This window comes from Sarcophilus harrisii, chromosome 1, assembly GCF_902635505.1.
Source record: "Sarcophilus harrisii chromosome 1, mSarHar1.11, whole genome shotgun sequence".
NCBI lineage: Eukaryota > Metazoa > Chordata > Mammalia > Dasyuromorphia > Dasyuridae > Sarcophilus > Sarcophilus harrisii.
This window is the reverse complement of record NC_045426.1, coordinates 104165096-104189590: the sequence shown is the minus strand read 5'-3', so window position 1 is coordinate 104189590 and position 24495 is coordinate 104165096. Positions and strand designations below refer to the sequence as shown.

Genomic DNA, 24495 nt, shown 5'->3' with positions numbered 1-24495 from the left:
CTATCATGTTGCTATGCCCTCCACACCCTTGGGCAATGCTATCTAACCTGCCAGTGCATTCTAAGGATCCTGCCATCTATGCTACGAATAAACTCTTCATTTGCGTATTATTGTTTTCTCCCCTAAGTAGAATTTTAGTTTCTTGAGAGCACAAATTGGCTTGATTTTCTATTTGTATTCCAAGTCCTTAGCACAATGAGCACTTAATAAATGTTTTTTTCATTCATGTATTCATTCCTTCATACACTTGGATTCAAAAAATGAACTCCACCTACGTAAAATGGAGGAGATGGGGCTAGACAGCAATTTATATGGAAATATCTAATACAGTTATCCCCAAATGGAATGGGCTGCCTAAGGAAGGAAGGATTCTCTCATTATTGGAAATTAGAAAGTTACAAAATTTTTGATTTTGACCCTGCCTCCACTTCAGGCATTATTTTACTACCTTGGACCTTTCAACTCGATTACATATTTTCTTGACTATTGATTTTGGCTTTTTCACATAACAATTCTCTCTCTCACATCCTATGTGGGAATTTCTCATCTATGATTCCAAACCCCATTATTCAACTAGGAAAGTGTCAGTGAGGACCTTGGAACCCACCCAGTCAGTGGAAGTCAACTACAGTGATGGCTGGAGTCAGATACCACAGTTCAAAGACCATTTGTGCCATTACTAGAAGCATGACATTGGACAAGTCACGATCTCTCCAGGTCTCTTTTCCTCATTTGTAGGATGTGGGGGTTGGAACAGATGATTTTAAGTTGCCTTCTTGCTTGGTATATGATCCTATCATTCTAAATTTTAACCTAGCCAAGTGAAAGAAGAGAGGAAGATAGATACTAACTCTGCATACACACACCACACATCTAGCACACAGCAAATACTTAATAAATGTTTTTGAAATGATTTCTAAATAATTTTGTGGCATCAAAAAATTTTAATATTATTTATATCAATAACTTTTCATTTAGTATTAACAAAAGCTACAGTTTATGAAACTTCTAGAAAATCAATGAACTATATACAAAAATAACATTTAAAAGAGTACTAGGGGGAAAAATCTTTATATTTTAAATGTGCTATTTCCTTATTTACTTCATAAATGTCTCTAAAATTACAGACTACAACATCTCTCATAAATGGTGTCTTCTGACATGACTACCACACCCTGATTGAAACCTTTAACAACTCTAGCTTAGCTATTACAATTAGTCTAATTGGTCTCCCTTCCAGCCTCAAATGTCTCCCCAATCCAATCCAACCACTACACCGTCAATGCAATTTTTCTAAAGCTTGGTTCTGATCATGTCACATATTGCTTATTCATTAAACTCCAGTGATTCCCTATTGCCTCCAGGATCAAATACAAATCCTTTGACATTTAGAGCCCTTCACAATGTGACCATTTCTATATCACACTCCCTTCTACACTCTTTGCTTTTCCTTGATCACATGAGTTGGTCCAACAAGTACACAATTAAGCACACCATTTCCCGTCTCAGCTCCCCATGCCTGGAATGTGTGGAATCCCTGACTTCCTGGAGGACTAAGCTCAAGCTCCACCTCCTCCAGATCTCTCTGGATTCCCCCAGCTGTTAGTGTCATTCCCTCTAAGGCGACTTTCCACCTACTCTTTTTTGTTTCTAGACTTTTGTTGTTTCTGATTTATGTGATGTTTCCTCCATTAGAAAGTTAGCTTATTCATTTTAATATAGAGGCAATGGACTCATTACACCGAGACTTTTTTTTTTTTTTTGATATGGTCAATGCAGGAATTTGTTTTGCTTGCCTATATTATGTTTATAACAAGGGTTTTGCTTTTCTTGATTTCCCTATTGGGAGAAGAGACAAAAGGCAGAAAAGAGCAGAAGGTAAATCATCAGTGAAATCAAATTTTTTTGAAAAATATTGTCAAAAAAAAAAAAGAAAAAGATTGTCAGCTTCTTGAGGGCAGGGATTGTTTTTACTTTGTTTTTACATCCCCAATACTTAAAACATAGTGCTTTGCACATAATAAACCCTTAATGAATGCTCTTGATTAATTTCTTTTGGCAAAAATAAACTGGCTTACTAAAAAGTAACTGACATTACATTCTAACCATATAAAAAGTCCAGAAAAATAAATAATTAGAAAACTAGAAAGTCTAACACGGAATTACCCAGATGAGTATGAATGTTATTGTTTAGGGATATTGAGGAGCGATAGAGAACAGAGAGAAAGGGAAATCATACCTCACAATTCTGAAAAACTAATTTTAAAAATCTGAAGATAATTGCATTATTTTGTTTAGGATGTAATGGTCAAACAGTATTTATTGAACATTTACTTCTTAACACATACAATGGGGATAAAAAGCAAAATAAAAGTCCCTGAGAAATTTATTATGTATACAAATAACCTTAGTACTAGAGAAATTAAGGGGAGGGAGGGAGAAAAAATATTCTAAAAATTGGGGATCAAGGGGAAAAGTATTAGAGAAGAATTCAGGGAAAAGTTAGCCTCAAAGCAAAATAAGAATTCCAAACCTGAGTTGTGATGAGGTCAAAGTCCCATTGGACAAATCTTAATTACAGTTAATTTAAATTTGGTCTTTATTTATCTATTATATAGCCTTTCACTATATTTCTTTGTTAATGTTTCATATATGCTTTCTTCCCTCAACCTTCTTTATTAGAAGGAAAACTTTTAGCCAGCCTACTCCTGGGGACCTTTTCCAATCCTAAAAATAACTATGGCCTTAAATAGTAAAATCTATACATTAATCATTAGTATCCAGACAATATCTATGAAACCTGTATCAACCAAAATTAAAAGCTAGGTAAGTGGGATAAATAGGGTCAGGGTGAGGAAGTAGCCAAAGTTTATTGTTAGTCCCTTTCTTACTTCCATTCACTCACTACCTTGGTGACTCCCTTCTCACCAATGGTTGGTTACTCCGAAGCATCAGCATAATCTCACCCTGGTAAAACCAGTTAGAAGGATTACTGACTCATTCATACTAAGGAATGAATAACTGATAATAACTTAAAGTATAACTCTTATTCCCTCAGGATATTTGCATTTAACGGTTTTAAAGCCTCAAAATGTTTTCAAATTAATTTTGCCATAGATTACTTTGAGGACTTGAAATACATATCTCTGGAAGTCACAAGTATTGACTTAAAGAAGGTAGATGTGGAAATCTTTGGAAAAGGGAGGAATTCACAAGAGAGTCAGGAAAATTGAGGCACAAAACAGAAAATAAATCATATTTTCATACTGAAAAATTGACACAGATGAGATATTTTTTATAAGGACAGATAAGAGACTATTTTTCATTTCAAAGGGAAAAGTATGGCCAATTACCAAAATGTCCTGACAGAACATATTTCTATTGGCACTCCAAGACTATCAAAGAGCAATCTGGTAAAGATTGCCTTAAATTTAAATTAAAATTGTAGGCATAGGAGAGAGGCATCATGTTCAGGATGGGGAAAGAAAGGTAGGGCAATGAAGTTCCTAGTACCCTTCAAATCAGAGCAAGGAGTGGTAGGTCACTTATTATACCTCATACAAGGTCAATTTGGGATCAAAAAACCTTTTTTACAAAATCTGTTGCATTTGAACATTATACCAGACAAGCTACCCACAACCTAGCTTCAACTTACCTTTCCATCCCTACAACAAATTCTACATTCTAGACTCTTCTTCACTTCTCAATCTTACCTTGTGTCTTTGTTCATAGATCTTCAATGCATAGAATTGACTCAGCTCTCCACCATCTGAATCCATTAAAAGTCTTTCACACATGAGGTGCCAATTTTTCAATGAACCTTATTCTGCATCCTTTTTTACCTTCATATTAAATAGAATAAAAGTTCCTAGACAGAAAGGGCATTTTGTCTTGTCTTTGTATCTTCCGCATCTATTGTGGAACTTGGCATGCTGTATGAGTTTAATAAATGTTGGCTGACATTATTTTTCAACAACATCCTCCAATCTTACTAGGCCAATATGTTTACCATGCCCACAATGTGTTGTTCATTTCTATCAGTGGGCCTTTTATCATGCGGTTTCCCCCTGCCAAGAATACCACTTGCTGCTTCTTTACCAATCCATAAATATCACTTTTAAAACCTAATTCAAGGTGACTGTAGGAAATCGTCATAGACTAGCCTCACTCCATGAAAGTCTATGCTTTATTTTGGTATCCTCTCAATACAATAGTTTCCACTACATCAATCAAGATTTGCTTTAGTCCTGTGGTTGTATGAATATATGTCTTATCTCCTCTACTAGAATATAAACTTCTCAAGATTAGAACTTAGTGGCTTCTACCCATTTGTTTCCTAATAGATTATAATATGAATATGAGCTTGGGCAGACTTTGAAGGAAAGTGGAGGATAGAAGAACCTGCTATGCTATGGGTCCATGGGGGTCACAAAAGTCGAACATGATTGAACAACTGAACAATAAAAATGGCTTATGGCATGGTACCATGAACATACTTAAGTGATCAAAAATAGTCAATAAATGCTTGCTGAGTTAAGGGTTGTACTTTAAAAGCTAAAACATTATGGTAAGAATAGCATATTAGTTCTACTGTCATCATAAAATATCTATTTCTTCAACAACAAACCTACTAACCTACTATATACAATGCAGGTGCTAGGAACAGAGTGAGATATATATAAATATGCAAAGGGTTTCTCCCCCCCCCCCCCCACAAGAGCTCACAATCAATATGGGAGATAAGATAGTACAAAAATAAATACATGTACACAATAAATTGTAAATTAGAAAATATAAAAGTGCAAAACAGGAATGTAAAATACTATGAAATCCAGTGAACAAGCACTTTTAGCTGGGAAAAGATGATCAAAAAAGGCATCATGGAGGAAGTAGCATTTGACTCAGGCTTTTAAAGATGAATACAGTGCTATAAGTATAACAAGTATTTACTAAGCATCCTACTCTTTAAAGATAAACAGGCAGAAATCAGATATAGGACATTCAACCTTTAAAAAAAAAAATCCCTCATCATCTTCAATTGCATATGTACTTTATTCATACTGTACTTTATCCTTGATATCTAGGATTTATAATAAACTGCAAAGAAAACCTCTTTTAAGGTTTACAAAGCCTTTTCCTCACCATAACTTTGTGAGCCAAATAAACTAACTCTCTGAGAGGGAAATTGACTTGCCAATAGTCACTCAGTTAGCAAGATGAGAAAAGGATATTAGGTAATTTATTTTACACTAAATCCAGTTATTTTTTCTACTCAGGTGCTACATTGTCACCATATTTGCGGGGGTGGGGGGTGGGGGGGTAATAGCTTTTTATTTTCAAAATACATGCAAAGATGGTTTTCAACAGTCACTCATGTAAAACCCTATGTTTCAAATTTTTTCCCCTCCCTTCCACCACTCCCTAGACAGCAAGTAATCCAATATAGGTTAAACATGTGCAATTCTTCTAAATATATTTCCATATTTATCATGTTTCTGCATTTCTTTAAGGGCACTTTTGACAACATAACATCAAATAATATATTAAATGTTTAACAAGTCAGATACACATATATGAAGCTGCAAAAGAATAAGCTCTATTGTGATATTCAAAGCAATGCAAATTATGTTAATGGCCCCATATATGATAACACCCCATCTCCCAAATCCTTACAGTTGAGTAATACACTATTACAACTTACTCACAGAGTATTCTTGTCTACTTTTAATCTGCCCTGAGAACCCATACCACAAGGAAATCCTTATCTGTGTTTTGCAAAGTACTATTCTCACTTATGTTTCTGGATCCATTCCTTACATCTCTATGCAGTTTCTTTGTCACTATCTTCTTTACTCAAAAAGGCCCTCATTCACGTTAAAAGTATGACTGACATTCTCCAATTGATACATAGCCAAAGGATATGACCAGATAATTTTCAGACAAAGAAATTAAAACCATTTCTTGTTATATGAAAAAATTCTCACTACTGGTTTAGAAAAATGCAAATTAAGACAACTCTAAGGTACCACTATATACCTCTCAAATTGGCTAAGATAAAAGGAAAGATAATGATAAATGTTAGAGATGTGGAGAAACTGGGACATTGATACATTGTTGGTGGAGTTGTTGGGAACTGAACTCAACTATTCTGGAGCCCAATTGATACACTGTTATGAACAGAAAACCATTCTGGAGAGCAATGTAGAACTATGCCTAAAGGGCTATCAAACTATGCATGCCCTTTAGTTTGATAGGGCCAGCAATGTTTCCACTGGGTCTGTATCTCAAAGAGATCTTAAAGGAAGGATAGGGACCCATATGTGCAAAAATTTTTGTAGCAGCCTTTTGTGTAGTGGCAAGAAACTGGAAACTAAGTGGATGCCCATCAGTTGGAGGATGGTTAAATAAATTATGGCATATGAGTGTTACAGAATATTACTGTTTTATGACAATCAGCAGAATGATTTTTAGAGAGACCTAGGGAGACTTACCTGAACTAATGCCAAGTGAAATGAACAGAACCAGGAGATCATTATACATGGCAACAACAAGATTATGTGATGACCAATTCTGATGGACGTGACTCTTTCCAATAATGAGATGACTCATCAGTTCCAATAATCTTGTGATGAAGAGAGCCATCTACATCCAGAAAGAGAAGTATGGGAACTCTGGACCACAACATAGCATTTTCACTCTTTCTGTTGTTTGCTTGCATTTTGTTTTCTTTTTCTTTTTTTCCTTTTTGATCTGATTTTTCTTGTTCAGTAAGATAATTGGATAAATATGTATACATATATTGGATCTATTGGATATCCAACACTGGATTTTAACATGTTTAACATATATTGTATTACTTGTTATCTAGGAGGGGGTAGGGGGAAGGAGAGGAAAATTTGGAACACAAAATTTTTACAGAGGTCAGTGTTGAAAAATTATCCATGCATTATGTTTTGAAAATAAAGAAGTTTTAATTAAAAAAAGAAAGAAATGATCAGCAGGATGATCTCAGAGAGGCCTGAAGAGATTTACATGAACTGATGCTAAATGAAGTGAGCAGAACCAAGAAAATATGGTATACAACAAGATTACGTGATGATCAATTCTGATGGATGTGGCTCTTCTCAACAAGTGAGGTAATTCGGCCCAATTCCAATGTGATGGAAAGAGCCATCTATATGGCACAGAGGACTGTGGGGACTGAATATAGATCACAACATAGTATTTTAATTTTTTTTAATTACTTTTTTCCCCTCATTTTTTCTTTTTTTGATCTGATTTTTCCTGTGCAGCATGATAAATGTGAAAATATGCATAGAAGAATTGTACATATTTAAAATATATTGGTTTACTTGCTGTCTAGAGGAAAGGATTGGGGGAAGGCAGGGAAAAAATTTTGGAAGTTTTGCAAAGGTGAATGTTGAAAACTGTTTTTATATGTATTTTGAAAATAAAAAGCAATTAAAAAAAAAAGAGTGGCTAAAAACACCAATGAAATTCTAATAGTTTTTGTCACACTGCACACACATAAAAATAATTTAAATCGTAAACCTTAAAACACAAAGAGAAAAATGGTTCTCGTGAATTCCAAGAGCAAATTTTGGAAACTTTTTTTTTTTAAGGGTTATGTATTAATTGTAGTAATCTGTCACACATCAATTTTTAAAATGAACATACTTATAGTCTAATTACCACTTTAAGAAAAAGGAAAATCCCTAAATGGAGTAATTTAACTGAATTTTTTTGAGTTTTGTGTCGACAAGTATAGCTACATAAAATTTAAAACCTCTCTGAAATAAGTATTTCAAATTAAAATATTCAAATGAATTATTTGGATGAAGCCAGTTTATTTAAGCTGATGTAGTTCTTTATATTCATAGGCTAAAACCTGAAACAACTCTGATATACTACTTAACACCTATCAGATTGGCTAATGACAGGAAAAAAGGATGATAAATGGTGGAGGGACTGTGGAAAAACTGGAACACTTTAAACTGATGTAGTTCTTTATATTCATAGACTAAAACCTGAAACAACTCTGATATGCCACTTAACACCTATCAGATTGGCTAATGACAGGAAAAAAGGATGATATATGTTGGAGGGACTGTGGAAAAACTGGAACACTAATGCATTACTAGTAGGAGTTGTGAACTGATCCATCTATTCTGCAGAGTAATTTGGAATCAAACTATAGCTATCAAACTATGCATATCCTTTGATCTAGCTGTCTCTCTACTAAATCCATACCTCAAAGAGATAATAAGAGAGAGGAAAGGACTCACATGTACAAATGTTTGTAGTAGCCATTTTTGTAGTGGCAAAGAATTAGAAATTGAGGAGCTGCCCATCAACTGGGGAATGACTGAATAGATTATGGTATATGAATGTTTTATAACAAATGATGAGCAGGCTGGTTTTAGAAAAGTCTGGAAAGACTTACATGAACTGATGCTGAGTGAAGTGAGCAGAACCAGAATCTGTATACATCTATGTGTACATAGATCAACTATGTGATTTAACTATGATAAATTTAACTCTTCTCAGCAAAGCAGTGATCCAAGATCATACCAATAGACTTGGAATGGAAAATGCCATCCATATCCAGGGAGAACTATGGAGACTGAACGCAAATTGAAGCATACTATTTTCATCTTTTTGTTGTTAATTGCTTTTTCTTTCTTGTATTTTTTTCTTTTTTTTTTTTCACAATGTGGCAAATATGGAAATATGTTTAAAATGACTATACATGTATAACCTGTATCAGATTGCCTGCTCTCTTGGAGAGGGGGGAGGCAAAGAAGGGAGGGAGAAAAATTTGCAATTCAAAATGTTGCTAAAATGAATGGTGAAAACTATCTTTACATGTAGCTGGAAAAATAAAATAGTATTAAAGAAAAATAAAAAAGTATGTTCCTAGGCTATGAAAGTTATCACTTGTCTTAAAAGTGATCATTTTCTTTTGCCCAAGGATAAACTATGGGAGGGATATCTGTACATCGAGATAACTGGGTATTATATAGATGTAGTGATTGAAATGCAAGGACTTCTTACTGTTCTGAAACATAAACACAGCTCCATTTGCATAGCATTTAAATCTTTTAAAAAGATTTTCCTCACTATTCTATGAAGTTGTACAAATATTAAGATCACAAAGATAGTTAAGGGACGGAACCTGAGATTGACCCAAGCTAATGCTTTTCTTACAACACCAAACTTAATAACATTCATTATGTTATTTATGGAGTTAAATAGTGGACACAAAGCAGTATTACTTTGTTCAAAATGACCTAATGTGTCATTTGGCATACTGAGAATTTACCTTTACCTGAGGTTGAAAGTGACTAAATAGCAAAGATGGAATTGTTTTCCCCCCTAAGGGGAAAATAATTTTAAGTTCTCTAAATACTTCAGTCACTTCAATCAGAAAAGAAAAATAAACTTTCCAAGTGTAGCTTGAGACATGGAATTGACATCATGAATGTGTGTTGAGATTGGCTAACTGTCAATGTCTAAATAATTTTGACTCCACTAAAGTCTTCCTGCAATGCCTCATGAAGACCCAAGGATGACCTTGAGATCTTAGGGGCTACACAAATGGAACACAAGCTCTGCTAGGTCTTCTTACCAAGGGCACAAGGTTTCAAATGTGGGCTCCACGGTGAATTGTATATTGTTTTTATAGAACCAGCCTAAGGAAATTCAAAGAGACTCTCTACCAGAAAGCAGGTAATAATTTTCTTTGGGAGTAAAGGATCAGCACAGTTCAAAAAGATTGTCTACCAAGGCATGAGGAAAAAGAGGAAAGGGGGAATAGCAGTCTGTGTCAGTGGAATCAGTACCAGTGATAAATCCCATGTGTTTGGTTGATTATTAATATTTTTGCATTAATAGGCAAAAATAAAATTCCATATAAACATATCTGACTAAAAATCACAATCTAGCACTACTATGCCAAAATGAATAATATCTCATCATTAAAATAACTGGAAAAATGCCCCAAAACTCAGTACAGCTAAGGCAATAATCACCCTATTTAAAACTACAAAAAATAAGTACTTAGCAATAAATATAGATCTGTATTATCAGGAATGAAGAGAAAAATTCAGTTTTCAGAAAAATAAATATTGCTTACAATTTAAGGATGATCACACATAATAGCCCTCAAATAACCTTACCCTTCATTTATTTCCAAGTCTTGATAAACTGGATCTTATAAAGTACTTTAATTACAAATTAACCAGGTAAGTTATAAGAAGGGGAAGAAAACTGTTCACATTAATCAATTCAAATACCATATACCAGAAACATGGATAAATAAACTAGATAATTTACATTTGTCACAAGGGCATGGATATTCAATACGAAATAGGCAAACATCCCTATTCATTGTTTCAATTGTTTCTCATTTAGGAGTATACTCACACACATCAAATATAGTGCTCAAGCCATTTGTTTTTAAAGATGTAAAATGTTTTTTCTTCTTAAAAATCTTCCTCCAAACATTAATTTATGGTTTTCTTAAGAACTAAACACTTATGGGAAACTTTGGCAAGAATGAACTATTACAATTCCATGATTATCATAAACTTACTGTCATTCAATATTACACACTTTTAAGCACCTTCTATAAATAAATACAGTATTCCCATAATTCTCAAATAAGCTCTAGTAGCCTTAATAATTTGGAAAAGATTTTGGATAAAAATGAAGAAATTGACTGGAAATGTCAAAAGAGAACTAGTCTAATTCAAAGAAATTCATCACCGGAAAGCTGGCTACCAGGCAATGATTTTGAGAGATCAAAGCAATTCAGCAAGGACTACATTAATTCAATGGAAGACTACTGTTAACCTGCATCCCCACAAAAAGGACATCTGGGACCACTAAATGAATGAATAAGCTTTAACGACATGCCCACGAGAGACACAGAAGCTGAATGGGAAAAAAAATCCTGCTTTGGATACAAAAAGAACTGAATTCAAGTCTTACCTCAAATACTTGTATGTTGTATGATGCTGGACAAATCATTGAACCTCTAACTGTCTCTAAGCAATTTTCTAAAGCTACAAGTTACAGAGAAGACACTAACCTGGATTGGTAGAGAGGGAATTTCATCATCTGCGACATCCCTTTTTTCAGGAGTCTTTTTTTTTTTTCTGAAGCAATTGGAGTTAAGTGACTTACCCAGAGCCACACAGTTGGGACGTGTTAAGTGTTTGAGGGTAGATTTGAACTCAGATCCTCCTGACTTCAGGGCTAGTGCTTTATTCACTGCACCACCTAGCTGCCCATAGGACATCCCTTTTTTTTTTTTTTTTTTTAAATGAAATCATAGGTCTATCCCCTTTCTCTATTCTGCAACTTACTCTGTCATGTACTATGCTCAACACTGGGAGGTAAGCACTGTCAGGATCTGTCTGATTGAGATGTTAAGAGAGAGAAAACATCTAAGTTACTTATTAGAGTTCAGTGGATACAGGAAACATCAAAGAAAAATTGGTTAATACTGCAATCAGACCTATTTCACATACTTTCTTCTGGAATTAGGGCATCTACTGAATTTAGGCTCCCAAAAAGAAGGTACCTCTAGACACCTATCACCAGGAAAATTCCGCACAAACAAAACAATAATATGAAGAGCTTACCCGGTAGGGTAAGCTTACAATTCTAATGAATTTATAGGAGATTCAGATTATAATCATCATTATTATTAAATTGTGATACCACATAAACTTTTCTTTTATCTAAAGTGAGCATTCCTATTTGTTAACTTCCTAAGGCTTAGATTGTTTTTTACATTCCCCATCTGATACCAAAATATTTTCTGTTCTGATTTTTTATATTCTAAGAATTAAGTCTTTATCTTTCTTATATTTGCTTAGCATTCAAGATCCTCCATAATCAAACATCAGCTTACCTTTTCTTCTTTATTTCACATTTCTTTGCATTCTCAGTTCCAGTCAAAGTAGGTAACTCTCTGTTCTGCTCCCTACCCTCCTATCCCACACACACTATTACTTTTACTAATAATACCTTTGCTTACACTCTACTAAGGCTTAAGTATCCTTCCTCATCTACCTTTTTAAGTACAACTGAATGATACTTCTTCCATGAAGTCTTCCTTTTTCAGCTATCAGTCAATCTTTTCCACCAGATCTCCTATATGTTGTATCACACCTAATTCATTTAGATATATCACATGACTTTTATGTTTTTGTTTGTATCTTTTAATAGACCACAAACTCCATAAGGTGCTTTATTTCAGCTCTGCATAATTCTTTACCCGACAGGTAATTAATAAAATGTTGTTACCATTCCCTGACCCCCAACTCTAACCTCAACTCTAGCTTTTCTTAACATGACAAACATCAGAGATGTCTTAGTCTGCCATTGGATGAAGGGAATAATAAAGTACTAAAATTATAGTCACCCTTGGATTTGTTGTGAACAGGAATGCCCCTCAGCACAGAGCAAGGCTGAGCATATTTCCAGACTTACCATCGTATGGCTGCAACAAGCATAAAGACTTCAAGTCAAGATCTAGGGTAGGTCCCTAAATGGAACACCTATTCCTTCACAATGTAATAGTTTGGTGAAGAAGAAAATCCCCCTGGACAGAAAATTCAATGAGAAAGCCTAAGAAAATTATTCCTTTCTCTTCCATTCCCAGTTACACATAGCTGCATGATTAGCTAAGCAAAGCCCAAAGAACTGTCAATCTCAGTCTTGTTTCAAACTTGATACTGGTATTAGCAGTTTATGCCTCACCTGCAGTACAAAGGACTGGGGAAGGGGGGGTGGGGGGTGGGGGAGGCAATGAAAGACCATCAAGCTCTCAGGGATTTATTGAGAAATCACTAAGATATGAAAAACAGAAAGAATAAACAAAGGAGGGAAAGAAGGAAAGAAGGGAGAAAGGAAAAAAGGAAGGAGAAAAAGAGGAAAGGAGAAAGGGGAAAGGAAGAAAGAAAGAAAAAAAGGTGAGGCCCTCACCACTGAAATTCAGCTTAGTACAAATGCAAAAAAAAATTCTTTTAAATTATTAATGTTTAAAGAAGGAAAATAGGAAAAAAATACTAAATTGTTGGTAAAAGAATATTTCTAATTTGGGGAACTGCATGAAAAACTGGGCAAATAAGACATGAATGGTTTACCATTTATAAATCTTTGAAAATTTTCTTTCAAAATATATGTAAATTTTTTTATTATGAATGTTGAAGCAAAAACAGCATCTTCTCTCTTTCGATATTACTTTTAAAATATGTTTACTTATATCTCCCTGTAGAGTGCAAGCTCCTTGAGGGAAGAGACTTTTTTCCTTCCCACCTACAGTGTTTTCTACATAATGCTGTTCCATTGTTTCAGTCGTGTCCAACTCTTCATGACCCCATTTAGGGTTTCCTAGGCAAAGTTACTGAAGTAGTTTGCCACAGATGAGGAAACTGAGGTAAAAGTATCCAAAATTGCATTTGAACTCAGATCTTCCAACTCTACACCCAGTGCTCTATTTACTGTGCTATTTAACTGCCCCATTTCTATATACAGAAGCTTACAATAATTGCTGAACTGAACTGAACTAAAATGAAATCTAAGAACATGTACAAAGACAAAACATTCGTAAAGGCTCAAAACATTCATAACTGATAGGTCAGTATTGTAGTGGGGGAGGGGAGAAGGGGCAGGGACATAAGAGATAAAATACATGGAGAAATGAATAATTGAATTCATTTATTTAATTTTTTTTCTTTATAACATCATACCTAGGGGACCCAGAATTCATCTCCCTTTATACTCTCATATTCTCATTCTAATCTAATGGACTTTTGTATAGGTTTGAATAATTTAATCCCCCTCCCCCCCCATATTGAGGGAAGCATTAGAAACATACTATCTTTCTACTCTTCTGAAAAGGGAAAAAAAAGGGCATTTTTTCCTGGCTGTCAAAAATGCTTAATTTTCCCCTACAAATGAGGTTTATATGAAAACCATGTGATTGACAAGCACCTCAGAAGCAAACCTTGGCAACCCTTAATGCAGTCCATCTTCTTGGCCTCTTAAGCAAAATTCCTTCACAAACTGTTTGTCTTTGCAATAACTCCTCCAAAGCTCATTACTGCCAGCCTCAGTCTATCCCCCATGTTGTGCATTTATCCCTGGGATGCATTATCAACATGTGGCACATGTCCTTGACATGCACAGAAGAGTTGCACCCCAGGATAGCAGCATGCACGACAATAGTGTTGACTCTTACTCCTTTATGGTTGCTGGGATGTAACGGAGAAATCTAATAACTGTGACAGTAGGGCCTTTAGGTTTTTCCTTGCCTTTCCAGACAGTGAAGCTGCACAGACACTAATGAAAGGTTAAATGAATAGGAATAGCTGACAAGAGGTACAATAAAGAAGGGGCTTGGTAATCCACAGACACTGAGCAGAGATCCTTGGCTCAAGCAGAGAAAGGACAGCATAGCGTCGAGTCACAATATTTAAAACAGCTTGCTATACACAGAGTCTTTTGTGTCTGGGTACATGTCTGGCTTTGGAGAAAAAAAAAAAGATACTGAAAAGGAATTTCAGCATGGGGCACTTTGGCAAATATAAGGTCATAATAAGGAAAAAAATGTTTTGTGTGTATTGTTACATCTTTGTACTCCACACAAAAAGCAGTGACTAAAGACACATGAAACATAAGTTTTAAGACAATACTGTACATTTTGACCACTGTTCCATAATGTATCTGCAGGTTTGGATTGATGTGACTTCCACTATCATTATTAATATCTATTTTACTCACGCACACATTCCCATACACACACATAAACACAAAACACACACATTTTCATTTTAAATGGATCTCAGCAATTCATAATCTACACTCTATATGTCCCACACCTTCTTAAATAAAGAATTCTTGAGACTCATCTAACTGGCATTGAACAGTTAAGCTTTGTACTCTATAACTACATTTTCCAACTCACATCCTTCAGTCGGCAAAACTCCTTAATGGTTAATGTAAGCAATTATAACTTACTGGGCTAGAAAACTGTGAATTAAAATTTTAAAAGAAAAAAATGTTTATATTTTTAAATGACTGCCACTTTGAAATGGTCTCAGCTATATTTCTTAATTAGGAAAGTTAGTTTTAAAAAGTTTTCTTCATCCTCCTTTGAAGAAGTTTTTATTCTTTAAGGGCAAGAACTTTAAAATAAACGACAGAATAGCTTTAACAGTAGAAAGCTACCAAAAATCACCAGAGGCACAAAGTGTCTCAAGTGTCTCAAGATTAAGAAAGAAAGAAAAAGAAAAAAGAGGAAGAGGAAGGAAGGAAGGAAGGAAGGAAGGAAGGAAGGAAGGAAGGAAGGAAGGAAGGAAGGAAGGAAGGAAGGAAGGAAGGAAGGAAGGAAAGAAAGAAAGAGGAAAAAGAGAAAAGAAAAAAAAAAACATGTTAACTTTCATAGATTTTCTACATACTTTAGCTTTTTGTTTCTCAAAATAAAGTTGTAACACAAACTCTGAAATACCTGGAAAGTAATTCAGATAAACATGCACGGTTCATATAGCAGAGATTCACAACAAATGGTAAAACTGAACTATGGATATGTTCTAAAACAAGGAAGCCTCTTTAAACAGCCAAATTAAATTACAGTTGAACTCTTTGAGTGTACTGAGGGTTCTAATAAGCAACAAATAAAGGCTTTTATTGGCTAGCGACATAATAGGAGCTACTGTGCAATAGATTTTTTTAAAAGCCAATCTGGCAATTTATCTCATTGGATTATATTATTTACTTAAATGGTAAATAAGTTTTTCCAAACTTATACTCATAAAAACTAGCATACAAATATTAAACAGCAATTATGATCAATGGATTTTGAATGCAAACATATCTCACAAGTTTTGTAGAACAAGTGGTAAACACCACTGTGAAATTAAACAACAAATATTGAAGTTAATATCATTTAAGGAAGATTTCTTTAAGATGAACAATAGAGCAGGAGTATTATGGCTTTCTCACATATCAGCTTTCTAAGTGGCCTGTTATTAGGCCCTCTGATTCAAATCGTTCATATTAAAAGCAGTTCCTCTTCAGGGTAAAGCCATTTCTCTATAGAATTCCATGGAAAGCATCATATGTAGAAAGGGGGTTTTCCTCAGTGAACTGAAAGAATCTGTATGTTATGTTGATTTTATGGAATAACTAATTTTTAACTGAATTTTCATTACTGGTTCCAAACAGAAATGAGGCTAAGAAGTCCTTCAAACAATAAATTACCAAAGATCTCAACTATGATCAATATAGGCTGAATATACATTTAGGGTTGTATTCTGGTTGGTCTAAGAAAGCATTCTATAAGTCAAGGTCAAGGTTCTAATGGGCATTCTCATCACAGCTAAAACGCTACAATAGCATTTCTATGTCTAAATCCTAGAACTGTGATCGCTAACAACTCCTTTTCTGCACTAGTTCATTTTCCAAAGCATTTTCCATTTTTTACCTTAGGCATATCTCATAAAATCACAAGGCTCCCTCTAGCTCTTCAGAGAGGAGTTTACTAACCAATGATCCTATCCGATTCCCATCCATTTTACAAAGCAATACATTCAACAGAAAGGAAAGAGAGGCAATTGCCCTCATATAAGGATTCTTATTTTTCACTTAGCAATGTTTTCAATTCTATACCTTGGTAGGACATTCATGATAAATGCGACCATTTACAAAGGGACATGGAAAGTTAAGTATTACTTCTTATGTGTACTGTAAAGAATCTCAATCACTTCTAACTCATATTTGACTTAAAAATTCTATTATGAAATTTTAATATTTACTCCACAAATAATATACATGCACATGTATACATATATACATACACACACACACAAAACAGATTTCCCCCAATTATTAATTACTTATAATTTGAAAAATACAGGGAGAATGAATAGTCGTGAAATTCCAGGCCCTGAAAACTTGCCTTTAAAAGCAGTACCTTGAAAGCAAATACTAATCAGAGTACATACTTTATCAGTGCATCAGCAGAATTTACAGGAAATTGAAATGCTAAAGATAATTTGTAGAACACATTTTAATCTACCATAATATTTATATACAGCATCAGTAATGACTATTTCATTGTTTAATCTTTTCTGCAATTCAGTATTGGATATTTTGGTATTATAGTTATTTAGCAGATGATAAATAGAATGATGTATGCCATTGATATTTAGCATGTCTTACTATATTAAAATCTCAAAACAGACTAGTAAATCATTTCTAACAAGCTTATATAAAAAGTATTAAAGTACACTTTTATTGTTCACTGTATCTTTTGTGTGTTTTTAAATCTAGAAAGTAAAAGTTAAATTAATATTGAATCTAGTGTCAAAAGATTAAAGGGAGAGAAAACTAACTTCTAAGTCATTACCTTTTTTGGACTCCCTTAAATAAGGAAAAATTTTCAGCAGCAACAACAACAAAAAAACATAACCGCTCCCCCCACCCAGCCCACCCCAACCTTTTTGAGCTAGTGTCCAATTTCTTCTTTTCTGAACAGCTGTATTATCCAACTTAAGTTGCTCTGCTAATTTCAGTCCCACAAGGACTAACTTGGAAGGCAAAAAAATACAAGAAAAGATCAATTTGCTGAGAAAGATCAAATGAGAAAACTGTGGGGACAGCACCAGGTCAGAGTGTGGAGAACTAAGCAGACCTGTTCTTCATTAACTTAAGCTCTCAGGGGACGTCACACACTACCTGTCCATGGGCTTTATTGAACCGCCTAACCCTTCTCTCTGTTCCATTCTTCAGGGCCCAAGTGAATCATATCCTGCTGCTGACAAGTTAGCAGGGGACTGCGGCTGTAACATGAAAGTACTTTTTTTTCTTGTCTAAATCAGGCAGATTTTTGCAAAGACGACACAGCATTGACTCGTGACATGGCAAGATGAAATGAGAGGTCTGGGCCAGTCTTGGAGCTGTGCAGATAAAAGTAATCAAATGACACTCCTGGAATGCAAATTGGCATTCTTGACTGGAGCAATTGCACAACCATGAAACATCCCTGACAGCAAGCAAGATTAGGACAAAATGTTATGTAAAGCACTGAACTCAAAAACTCTCACTTGGAAATTCAAACTGTAACACTTACATTTTAATAGAGCAATAGTCAGCTCAGCTTTTGTATGCTCCTTTATTGCTTTGGTTTATGTAATCACATTTCCCTGTCTGACATATACACCTCGAACCTCATGTAGGAAAAACACAGACGTTAGGGATGTATTTGAGCTATTAACATTTTGTAAAAATTCACCTTCAAAAAAATGAGCTGAAATTCATTCTTGTCAAAAGTATTGGGGAAAATGATAACACAGTTAATAATCCCAAAGTTGAAAAACACAGGTTTCCAACTTTACTTAGAAGCTCATTAGTAAAGTTTATATTGAACCTCAATGTAACTTCATTCAGATGAACATACTAATGTAACCTTTGGTAAAGTCATTAGCAATCTGGATTTTAAATATACTTTACTATGGGAAGTTAAAGAGGACCTTCCTACAACCAAGAAAACTTCATAATTGCTGGAAAGTTTAAATGAACCAGCTACAAAATAAAACAGACCGCTTACACCCCATAAAAGGTTCAGATGAGAGTTTTGTGACTGCTAAGAAGGCAATATCCATACACTTTCACAAGCTCTCACTATTCTTAATAGAGCTAGAAATCAATCTCAACAAATAACAGACGCAGAAATAAACTCCATACTTAAGGCAAGTGAATTCCTGAGACTTTAAGCCAAAATGCAAAATCGTGAAATACAAATTATCTTAACTACTATTTAAAAGTAATTCCCATATAAATCAATTTGCAAAGTGATTTCAGTATTAGGAATAACTATGGATGAACAGCAATATAGATTAAGAGTAAGAGGGAAAATATTACTTTGTCCTAGTTTTAAAAGTTGAGCATAAAATATTACCAGAAGAACAAATATTCAAGTCCAAAAAAGATGTTACTATTTTGTTTGGACGTTACACTAAACAGCAACAGTGGGGGAGGACCACAAAAAAAAAAAAAAAAATTTGAAAAGGGTCACTTTCTGCCACTTTAATCCTGGGCACAGAGGATTATTTTATGGTGTCTTTTGTACATCAGTTTTACAACAGCTTTGAGTCTAGAGTAAATGGGAACCATCATAAAATGCACGCTGCTTTCAAAACCACTTTAATTTCAGTCAGCGTTACTGTAACCACAGTCCTGGGCACATGCTACAGTCTTTTTTGTTGTTGTTGCCTACATCTGACAGTCGCATCTCCTACACTTCAGTGATGGCTTTGATCATTGAAACAAGAGATGTCACATTAGGGGGAAGGGAAGAAAAAAAGATGCCAACCCACTATCTCCCTTTTTCTTATGTTGTCTATCTTCATGCAATAGACACCAAAACTCCAAGTGGGGGTAACAACAGCAATGCTTTGTGGAATCAAGGGAGTGGTCAAGCCACACTTCTCACAAATCGCTTCACTCAGTATGGACATGCTCTTCCCCGGCTGGATGGACTCGACTCCAGACTACACGGGCGTACCCGCTAGCATTCTGGGTACTGTATGTGTAGTCATGCTTCTTTAAAATGTACTTGTGGCTTGCAACCGTAAAGGAACCACTAGGGATTTCTCCAAGTTTAAACTTGGATCATCTCATAATCTAGCACCTACCAATCCTGCCTCCTTCCCCCCTCTCCATAAAACAACCAAAGTCTTTGAAATGAAATCTAAAAAAAAAAAAAAAAGCCCTCTCAATTCTGATTGAAAAGAACTTTGAAGGTTATTTCCCCAGGATGCAGCACCTCTCAGGTTTTCACATTCTTTATCCAAGTACAGGAGCATTTCCTACAACTTTCACTTAGCAATAAATGATGATTTGAGTCAAGGAAAATCACGGGCAAAAAAAATTTTTTTAAAGGTGGGGGAGGGGGGAGGTTCACTGGTGAAAAATGGGTTTGCTCCTTCTGTGGCAGACACACACATACACACACTCATATAGCAATCCCCTTTCACCCCTATGCCGAGTTTCAAAAGTTACCTTTACAGGGAATGCGAAACGCTTTTCCTCAGTGTAGACAGCTACTACAGAAGTTCCATTCATTCCTCCCTCCCCTTTCCACCCATCCTACACCCCCACCTCCAAGCCCCAAATCCCAAACTCCCCCATCCTCACCAAACCGATCACATCTCTTTCACCTTTTTTGGGAGAGACTATGGAAGGCGTAGATAAGATCTTAGGGCAGCCCCCACCCCCATCCTTGCTCTCACTGAAAGTTTTGAGGCAAAAGTTTTACAACAGGATTTCAGGAGCTCAGCTTGAGCCAGGTTGGCTTAGGGTGTTTTTTTTTTCTCCCTTCCCTTCCTTGAAGTTAAAGAAACAGATTCTCGAACCAGCTAGCTCCTCGTAGCGTTACTGCTTTACAGTAATTTCAGATTAAGTCTAGAATGAAAATGAAAGGATGTTGGAAACTTCTTACCATCTCCGCATGTTGGTTGTCAAGTGCACTTGCAGCCCCCGCCTCTCGGTCTCCTCTTAGCGGCAGCGTCTGGACCAGCCCCTCTGACTCCTGTGTCTCCTCTGCCTCTTTCTTTCCTTCCTCCCCCCTCCTTCCCTCCTTTCCTCCCTCCCTCTGCCACTGCCCTCCTCCTCCTCCGCCTCTTTTCCTTCTTTCTCTCCTTCTCTCTCTCCTTCTCTCTCTCTCTCTCTCTCTCTCTCTCTCTCTCTCTCTCTCTCTCTCTCTCTCTCTCTCTTCCTCCCCCTCCCTCCAGGTGACTGATTTATGTACACATCGAAAGTCTAATATTCTCCCAAGTTAAAGACTACAAAACTTTTCCAATCGGGAGGAAGGAAGCCTCGGAACTTGGAGAGAAAAAAAGGAAAGAAAGAGGAAAAATCCCCGGAGAGGGCAGCTAAGGGGCTGCGCGGGCTCGTGCAGGGAGCCACCGGGAAAGGAGACAGGGAGAGAGCCGGGTATGCTCTGAAAAATTGCCACAAGTTTCTCGTTTTCCTATTTTCTGCAAAGTAGTCTGAAGAGACACCGTTGTTTCCCCTCTCCAAAAAAAACTGAAGTCGATTTCTGCTGGCTTAAAGTGAACCCTTTTCCTTCCCCGTAGGCTCCAGGGGAGGGGTTGCACTGTGGCGCCCCTGGGGGGAGGTGGCAGGCCCGGCCGAAGGGGGTGGGGGGGGAACCTCTTGCTCCCAGCTGTCAAGGGGGGGGAGGAGTATCGAGGAGAGTGTTGGAGAGGAAAAACGCCGAGCAAACGGCGCGAACTTTATTCAGATTGCTGCAAATCTCGGCGTATCTTTCTGTTTCAGCCTCTGGCTCTCGCAGTGTCCGCTTTGGCCGGTTTTTCTTCCTCCACCACCACCAGCAGCACCGGCACCGGTAGTTCGGTGGTAGCCGCCGTCTCCTCTCTACAGCGGCAGCCGCTCCCGGTGTTTCTCTCTTCCCTATCAACTCCAGGCGTCCAGGCGCCGCTGGAGAGAGGACAGGGGAGCAGACCGCACACGGCCCACAAAATATAGGCAAAAAGGCCGAGAGAAGAAAAAGGAGAAAAGTTCAAGGATGCAGCCAAAAGTTTTGGGTGCGTGTGTTTGCGTGTGCATGTGTGCATGCATGCATGTGTGCATGTGCGCGTTTTCCCCTTGCCCGAGACGCCGGCTTGCGGTGAGAGTTTCCTTCCCTCTTTCCTCCCGCCCCCCACCTCGGGTCCTGAGGTTAGGTTGCTGTGGAGTGAGGGATTTTAAGACTTTTTTTTTTTTTTTTTTGGAAATAGGAGGGTGGGGGAAGGCTGGCTAGAGGGGGTGGGCCGACACCAAGTACGTCTGCAGGGTAAAGACAAGAGTCACATCTGTGTGTGACACTCAGCCAACCAAACTAACCCTGCCCTGGAGACACACAAAACAGACTCCGATCTTGCAAGGCTCAGCGCGCACACGCACTGCAGCTGAAGGACTTTTTTTTTTTCTTTTAATGCACAGACAAAAAAATACACACCCTTCCCAGCCACAGGAAAAAAGGGAGGGGGAAGGGGGGAAAAAGAGGTTAATCATCATCATCTTTCTCAGGCAAAATATGTGCCAGAAACATATCCAAGTTCTTAAGATTTATCACAGCCAGAGCAAACTTTCTGCTTATCTAACATGGGAGAATGGCATAGGCTTCATGCAAACTCCCAGAGCAATTGAAAAACAAAAGTCTAAGACTGTCTTTGCAGATCAACAGGTTTGGTAACTAGTAACTACTGAAAATAGAAATTCATTCACCTCCTCTCCCTTTTACTCTTTCCTCCAAAGTTAAGGTATTAATTAAGCCTATTTTGATTATTTTAAGTCAGCAAACTAATTCTTTCCAAAATATGTAGCATCAATATTAAACTTTTATATTCTGTTTGTTGAAGATTTCTACCTTTGCTAAATTATATCTGTTTTAAGATTCTGGAACAGAAAAAAAAAAAAAAACACACTTTAAAAATCAATACCAAAAGGAAAAAAGATGCTATGCTACTGCAATATTAACATTTTATTTTATTAAAATAAGCATGCATAGTTAAAAAAAAAGTTTCAAAGCATTAATTAAAAGGTTTTGAAATGTAAGCATCAATATTAAGGATTAGGGCAAATGTGATTATCTAATTTTTTCACATGCCAAACAATGAAGATCTAGTTCTCTAAGAACTTCAGATAAAATCAGCACTTTAGCAGGGCCTTAGGCCTTAACCAGAGCTGATAATTGATTTCTTTGCATTATCATATTTTGGAAAGTTTTGCCCAGTAAAACAAAGAAAATAAATTCTACCATAATATATACAGTAAATACCATACAGTTATATCCACAATGCTTATGAGAAGGGTAAGGGAAAGGAGTAATTCCAAGCATGTCAAAAGATTCTTTCAATCCATATAACAAATCAAGTAGGAGACTGAAAATCTAATGACCATTTGAATTTATTTAAAAACTTGTTATCTAAGGAGGCTCATCTCTATCATGATTTGATTAAGGTGTAGGGCAAGTTCCCTTATTCTGTAAACACAACTGTAATATCATCCTACAGTTTGTAGAATGTGATTACACAAGAGATAATGACGAACAAATGTGAGTACTGAGCAACTGAGGATCATCACAAGAATTCAGCTCCGGAAAGGAGCCAAGATCCAATGTGTTTTCCAGTAACATGGAGAGAGGAGAAAAGCTGGTTGCTAATTTCAGAGTCATTACCCATACAAATCCATTCACACACTTACCGCTTTGGACAAGTGACAGAGCAGGGACTTGCCAAACAATTGTATTCACACAGTGCCTTTTTGGCTACACACCTCTATGGACCAACATGCAGAAGTTATTCCACATCAAGCAGTCTCTAATTTACATTCACTTGATTGGTTCCAGATCTGTCTGTTTTTGATGTTAGCACACAAACAATTTATGTGTCTCAAAGCCCATCCACTTTAGGTCCAAAGCTATCCCTTTCTGAAGATATATCATCATAAAGATGGAGAATGTGTTGGGCTGAGGAGTTGCATTTTGGGGATGTGGAAGAATACAGATGAAACACTGGTGTGACCCAAAAGCAGCCAAAAGTCTCTTACCCCTAAAAGCAGTATCTCATTTTGGTGAGCCATCACATGGACCTGGTAACCCTAAGGTCATAGGAAGTTCACTTTTGGGAATACGCATAAAGACTCTATGCTTTTTTGTTGGAGGGAGGAGAATAGCACATTCTGTGATTGGCACATCATAGGCACACTCCACCCAAAGTGCTTAATTGGTTCCATGAAATCACAATGTTAGTTGAAATGGCATTACAAGCAGCTGCTAGTTCATAACAAAAATCTTACAAATGGGCAATTGATCAAATGGCATTTCAGTGGGGGGTTACAAGTTTACAGTGAGATTTGTTTATAATGTGTTAATGATGTGACTGCAAAAGGGGTGACTATTCAAGATGTATTCATATTTTTAAAATTTTCTCACCTAGTAGGAAAGTTCATTCATCATAGATCACTCATGAATAATTATATCCAAAATGCAATGTCCTGTTCTCTACCCTCATTTCCCTTGATCCCTTCTGCTGCATTTTACAGAGCTGCTCACTGCAGCAGTTTTAAATTCAATTTAGCCCTTCTCCAGAGCTGGATATGTGTAAGATACCATATTGGGTATCAAAAAAAAAAAAGGATACAAGGACCAAAAAAGTAAGTACAGTAGCTTTACTCAGTTAATTTTGATTTTTCTCACCTTGGTGAAGTCCTCTTCCCTTAACTTCTCTAGCACTATAGGATCATGATCTTATTCTCTCCTCTCCACCTTTACTGATTTCTTTTCCTCCTCTTGCTTCTTAACTTTAGGGTCTACCAAAAGCTCAATCTTCCATATTTCCAAGCTTCTCTTTTTATGTTGCCTTCTGAAAACTTGCCCACTCTTATGACTTACTTATCACCTCCATGGTAATAATT

At 36.4% G+C, this 24495-nt stretch overlaps 1 protein-coding gene across 2 annotated transcripts in view; it reads right to left on the bottom strand.

The window, feature by feature from the left end:
* The window catches only part of BNC2 (basonuclin 2), a 505888-nt gene extending 485243 nt beyond the window's left edge, over window positions 1-20645 (bottom strand). For both annotated transcript variants that reach the window (XM_031961503.1, XM_031961510.1), the window contains exon 1: window positions 20516-20645. In XM_031961503.1, the coding sequence (XP_031817363.1) occupies window positions 20516-20518 (3 nt within the window). In that variant the 5' untranslated portion in view covers window positions 20519-20645. The remainder of the gene's footprint in view (window positions 1-20515) is intronic.
* Between the last annotated feature and the right edge of the window lie 3850 nt (window positions 20646-24495).